Source organism: Dendrobates tinctorius, unplaced genomic scaffold (assembly GCF_039654945.1).
Source record: "Dendrobates tinctorius isolate UK_male_01 unplaced genomic scaffold, ASM3965494v1 ptg000031l, whole genome shotgun sequence".
Taxonomy (NCBI): Eukaryota; Metazoa; Chordata; class Amphibia; order Anura; family Dendrobatidae; genus Dendrobates; species Dendrobates tinctorius.
In genome coordinates, this window is record NW_027361699.1 from 20,948,380 (window position 1) to 20,955,000 (window position 6,621).

General features: G+C 45.3%; 1 protein-coding gene across 3 annotated transcripts in view; it reads right to left on the reverse strand.

Annotated features, from left to right (window-relative positions):
* Nucleotides 1-4,193: 4,193 nt before the first annotated feature.
* TJP2 (tight junction protein 2) overlaps nucleotides 4,194-6,621 on the reverse strand; it is a 260,996-nt gene continuing 258,568 nt past the window's right edge. For all 3 annotated transcript variants that reach the window (XM_073572240.1, XM_073572241.1, XM_073572239.1), the window contains one exon: nucleotides 4,194-4,999. In XM_073572240.1, coding sequence (XP_073428341.1) covers nucleotides 4,834-4,999 — 166 coding nt within the window. In that variant the 3' untranslated portion in view covers nucleotides 4,194-4,833. The remainder of the gene's footprint in view (nucleotides 5,000-6,621) is intronic.

The following is a 6,621-nucleotide window of genomic DNA, read 5'->3' on the forward strand; positions in this document are numbered from 1 at the left end:
TTCCCTATCTATTAGGCTCTGGACCTTATTTAATGGAAAGGCCTTCCGCTTCCTGGGATCTAGACCCCCGAACATCACGTCCTGAGCTGTAAGTTCCGGTTTTGTGTCTGCTACCCCCATGGTGGACCTTATTGCTTTAACTAGCTTATCCATCTGGTCTAAGGGGAAGCAGAATCGACTCGAGTCTTCCTCCGAAGAAGACGAAGTGGAGGCCGGGGAATCTGAAGAGTCATCGATCCTTAGGGCGGTCGAGGACTCTGAACCTGAGAAACTACATTCTCTTCCCCTAGAGTAATCCTTTTTAGATAGGGCCTTTATCTCTGTCCTGATTATGTCCCTCAGGCTTGTGGTGAAGTCCGGCATTTCTTCCGCTACCTGTATGGACGGGGGAGAGTGTAAGGGCCTGTCAATCTACCCCAGGGCCAACGTCCCCTTCCACCCCTACCGTTTGTCTCACGCATGGCTGACACAACTTTTTAGGGTGGCCGTCCGGCAAGGGGCAACTACAGAGGGCACATTCCCTGTGCTTCTGTTTTCCCGTAGCTTTCCTCCCCTGCAAAAAAAAAACATAAGGGGACACTGCATCAGGGTACATTCACGGAGATCTCTTACCCATGCAGATGAGGCAGGTACCGGATCACGGAGGGAGGCAGGAGGATCATTTAGCCTGGAAGAACTTCTGTGGCTTTGTTCGCCCGTCCGTTTCTTCTTCTGCTGGCCACTCGCATGTGGTTTCACTGTGGCCTGTTTCTGTGGGTGATCCTGCACCTCGTCCAGCTGCTCTATGGGGGCTTCTGTCGTATCCATCGCTGGCCTTCAGAAGCACCCCAGCAGCGTCACCTCCTGCCTTTTAAGGCCTCCTTGTCCGGGTCAGCAGGGTTCTGGCGCGCACCTCCCACCCGGGACCCCCCCGCGACCCTCCCCCCACAAGCTCCGGTCACCCCCCCGCCCTGGCCACCGCGCGCCGCCCAGTACCGCCGTGCACACGCGCCACGCGTCGGAAGCCAGCCGGCACCCGACTTCCGGTTTCGGCGTCCCCGGCCCCGCCCCCTCCGCCGCGTCACTTCCGCCGCGCGTCTGAGGCCTGCGGGGACGTGCAGAAGGAGCCGGCACTGCGCCCCCGGCTAAGGCCAGGCCACAGCCCCCACGCGCGCCAACCGGGCGCCACCGCCAGCCTGGTCCGGAGAGTGGACCCCGGGGAGAGCGCACCAGGAGGGGCCCGGGACATACATACCTCCTGGTGCGGCAATATGGAGACGGCTGTCCCCTGGCTCCACCTGCTCTCACCACCGTCGTGGAGACCTACCCGGCCCCACCGTGGCGCTTCCAGGGACCCGAGCTTGACCGAGGTAGGAGACCCCCTCGCTACCTGGGTCGGTCAGCTGGCCTGGGAATCCCTCGGCGACTCCATGATGGACGATCTGAAGGAAGTCCCGTCCTCTAGGAAAAGGAAACCAACTGATGCATGGGAGAGGTGCCGCCCTTTTGTATCTGTAGGTTTCCTGTTGTTGAAGGGCGGATCCCCTCTCTCAGGTGGTGCTGTCATGGACGACCGGTAAAATTGGCTTACCAGAGAGTGATCATCAAACGCTCCGGTGGTGAGATGGAGAAGCGGCAGTAGGTGTCACGTCTCCAGATCAGTTCTCCAACCCTGTCCAGCAAAAAATCAAAAGTTTCCACTTTCATCCTCGTATAATGCAAAAATTTCTCTGGATTTCCTCGCAACGACAGATATCACGTTGCAAAGACTCCCAGTGTCATCCTCTGTGCGGTTATAGGGTGAATCCAGAAACGACATCGGCGCAGACGCATGATACGCTGCCTTTGTCGCTCCTTCTCCATGACAATTGCTGCCAAAGAATTGGCCTCAAAAGTAAAATCAATGTAAGCCTGCACGATGTTTCCAATAATAGCTTCCATCTTGCTCCAAAACAACCACCTCTCAACAGGGTGTAAAACCAAAGGTATATATAGGTTTTCCTTTGAATACCACTAGCCAATGGTGGGTTTAGGGCATTTTTTAAAAACCGAATCCGGCAAAAAACGGACCAACCGGATGGAAAAACTGATGCGCCGGTCTCGGTTTTTTGCCTAATCTGGACACCGGATTCAGCCGGATCCGGCAAAAAAACGGAACCGGCGCATCAGTTTTTCACATTTTATGCTGGATCCGGCAATGCGGCATGGCGCCGTATCGCGCCTGATGCAGAAAAGCTGATGTGTGAAAGTAGCCTTAGGGGTGATCATACTACAGTGTATAAATACCGTATATGAGGGGACAGTACAAAGACCTTTCTAATGATCTTTTTACTCTTATGTGTGCACACGCTGTGGATTCGCAGCGGTTTTGGCCCTGCGGATCCGCAGCAGAAACTGCTGCGGTGTACAGTATCATATCCTATGGGAAATGGAAACCGCAGTGCAGACGGTGCGGGTTTTTCCGCGCGGATTTGCTGCGGTTTCTAATCCGCAGAAAGAATTGACATGTCAATTCTTTCTGCGGATTCCGCTGCGGTTTACCATCTCCTCCATTGTAGAGGTGATAAACCGCAGGCTAATCCCCAGATAAACCGCAGGTCTTTTGACCTGCGGATTTTGCTAAATCCGCACGGATCAATCCGCAGCGTGTGCACACACCCTTAGACCTGTGACAGGGACAAGGGGGCATCCTCTATGTCTGGAGGAAAGAAGGTTTAAGCATAATCACAGACACGGATTCTTTACTGTAAGAGCAGTGAGACTATGGAACTCTCTGCCATATGATGTTGTAATGCGTGATTCCCTGCTAAAATTTAAGAAGGCACTGGATGCCTTTCTTGAAAAGTATAATATTACAGGGTATATACACTAGTTTCCTTAATATTGCGTTGATCCAGGGAGCTAATCTGATTGCCGTATGTGGAGTCGGGAAGGAATTTTTTTCCCCAATGTGAAGCTTACTGTTTGCCACATGGGTTTTTTTTTTTTGCCTTCCTCTGGGGTTAAAGAGAAATGAATATACCCTGCTCCCCCCATGTTCATAATGCCTCTCACCTCTATGCACTGAAGCTGGTGCCAAGAGGTGGAAGGGAGGAGGAGTGGGGAGCAGTGAATCTTCACCTTCTTTAACAGCAGGCCGGCTCCTGCAGAGGCTGGGTGATCATGTGTGGTCACTATTAAAGAGAATGAACATTTACTGCTCCCCACACCCATGGCAGTGAAGAGCAGTGAATATTCATTCTCTTTAGTAGAAAGTAGTGCAGGAGAGAGTAAGCACGATGCTGGGCATTGTGGTGCGGTAAATGCCCGCCCACAGCCCAATCACTCAGGGAGACTGGGTCCCACCTCAGTGATGCAGGGTCAGCTTCCAATTCCGGAAGGCAGATGCAGCCAGGAGTCATGTGATGGGGATGAACATACAGCAAAAGTGCCGCTCACAGGCACATTTGGAAAGCAAGGTATTTGAAGAAAGCCTTATTTCCAAGCTTTAAATCGATCTGCCCTCTAAACATTGTAGTGGACAATCTCTAAGTAAAAAAGAAAATGGCAGTAGAGCTGGGCAAAGTAAATTCTACTACTTGTATCTCATACAGTTACTTATGATCTAGGTTTACAATCTTATTTCTGCAAGATAACTGCTTCCATACAATTAATTTTCATTTCAGTTGTTCCCATACAATTAATTTGTTCTCAATTCAGACTTCTACCACCAAAAATCCGGTCCTACTATGGGGACCAAGTTTGCACCCAGCTATTTATATGTGGCATATTGGGGAAAAAAATCCTATTGAAATATTATGTTGATTAAATGTCTTAGATGAGGGAGTTCTATCCTAGTTTCATAATTGCACATTCATCCAACTATAATTTTTAGTCTACGGGCAATGAACTAATTTTAAAATTAATTTGTTGCTAAGCCTTGTCGATGCCCATGTGCGGCTGTACAAATAAAAAGTACATTACAGACTACATTTCCATAATAAAAATTGTGAAAAACTGGTGTGATCAAATAAAATTCAGAATATATTTGACAGTTGTGTGACAGTTTGAACGGACCACTTGTAGGTACGTGCATCTAATACCATTGAGTATACCCTCCTGTGGCAGAAGTATATAAAATGCATTAAGTTCAGTAAAAGAAAAACATGTAAAATAATTGAACATGAAGTATTTGAAGTATTACAGTCTATTCATGCATTTACAACTCAGACAACTGCAATTTAAATAGTTTATTGACAATAAGAGAGAAATAAGGAAAAACAAATAGGCTAAGCATATCCAAGCCAGGATGTAACAGGCAAAATTGTCGGCTTTAAGGGTATGTGCCCACGATCCAGAACAGCAGCGTTTTGGACGCAGCTCAGTCCGAATTTTAAGGTGATTTTAAATTAACGTAACACATGATTAAGACATAATAAAAAAAAAGGCACTTGTTAAAGTTCTTTGTTGGAATGTTGTAAAAAGCATATTTGTGGTTATCCCTCACAAGAACAGACAAGTCTGACAATGCTTGTCAAATATATTTAGTTTTATGAATGCAAATTAATACAAATTAACGGAAAATGGATACTTTGCACTATAAGATAACCTTTTATGATATTTACACTGTACCAAAAACACAAAACATAGTTGATCGTGGTTCACTAATATAGTCTGCAATTGAATGGGTCTTTAATATATGACAAACAAAGAAACCAAGTAGAACAAAGAGTGCAAAAAATCAAACATGTTTCTGCAAAAAAAAAACCCCCATCAAATTTAATGTAAAAAGATATCTATATTCTCCTATTTACTTAAAAAGGACTGTACATTAACCCGATGGATACACTGTATCGCTAATTTTGGAGCAGAAGTTCACAATTCTGTATCTCTGTATTTTGTTGGCTGGGCATAAAACCCTCGCCTTGACTGGTCGGACAACTGGCGGCGATATTCTTCTTCCTCTTCGTCACTGCCGTAACTTCCTTTCTTGTCCAAGTATGACCAAGCAGGTGGTTTCTGGGGTTCTGGAATACGGGAACTTTTAGGAAAAAAAAAAATCCGAAATAACATTGAAAGTATGAACAAACTAAGTTTTAAAGTACTATTACTATATATATATATATATATATATATATATATATATATATATATATATATATATATATATACACACACACATATATATATACATATTATATACAGTATATACACACATATATATATATATATATATATATATATATATATATATATATACACACACACACTGGCCACTTTATTAGGTACACCATGCTAGTAAGGGGTTGGACCCCCTTTTGCCTTCAGAACTGCCTCAATTCTTCGTGGCAGAGATTCAACAAGGTGCTGGAAGCATTCCTCAGAGATTTTGGACCATATTGACATGATGGCATCACACAGTTAGATTAGATTAGATTAGATAAACTTTATTGATCCCGGAGGAAATTACAGTATTACAGCAGCAGAACAAAGATCAAGAACATTACAAGAACAATACACACTTTACAAAATAAGTCTATATGGACAGCAGATGCGGATAGACTGGTACTTGTAACTCACCAATTCCCCCCCATACACTTTGAACTTCATTTAGTCTTGGGATGCTTTACACTTATACATTTGTTAAACATCCCCACAGCTGTCGGAACAAACGATTTTCTATATCTTTCCTTTTTACACATTAGTTGGAGTAGACGCTTGCTGAATGTGCTCTTTTGCTTCGCAAACAGTTCATAGAGCGGGTGTGTATTGTTGCTCATTATAGCCTTGCATTTCTTAGTAATTCTATCCTCTAATACCTCCTCGAAAGTCCTGAGTTGTAGACCCACCGCCGCACTAGCCTTCTTGATAAGTTTATTCAGCTTATTCGCGTCAGCTGTGCGCACACTACTACCCCAGCATATAATTGCATCAAAGATTGCACTCGCCACAATGGATTGGTAGAACATTTCAAGCATTTTGCTACACACATTAAACGACCTTAACTTCCTTAGGAAGTAAAGTCTACTCATCCCTTTCTTGCAAACCTTCTCCATATGGCACCTCCAATCAAGCTTGCTGTCCAGGTGAACCCCCAAATATTTGAAATTCTCCACCATCTCCACATCCTGACCATCAATAGTGATAGGTAAGCAATCCTTCATGCACCTTCCATAACTCAACACCAGCTCCCTGGTTTTCTTTACGTTGAGTTCTAAATGGTTAGCCTGGCACCAGTCAACAAAGTCCAAAACCACCCTTCTGTATTCCTCCTCCCCCCGGTCTCTCTCAATACCTCCGACTATCACTGAGTCATCAGAGTACTTCTGAAGGTGACAAAGGTCTGATTTATACTGAAAATCAGCTGTGTATAACGTAAAAAGGAATGGCGACAGCACCGTTCCCTGAGGGGCTCCAACACTACTCCGCACACTATCCGATACGGCCGCCCCCAACCTCACAAACTGTGGCCTGTCCGACAGATAATCAATGATCCAATTCACTAGTCCCTCATCAACCGCCATTTCAACCAGCTTTTTACGTAATAATAGTGGCTGTAAGGTGTTGAATGCACTGGAGAAATCGAAGAACATGGCACGCACAGTGGTTCTATCATTGTCCAAAAAGGAATGTACTGTTTGTAGTAGATACGCTACAGCATCG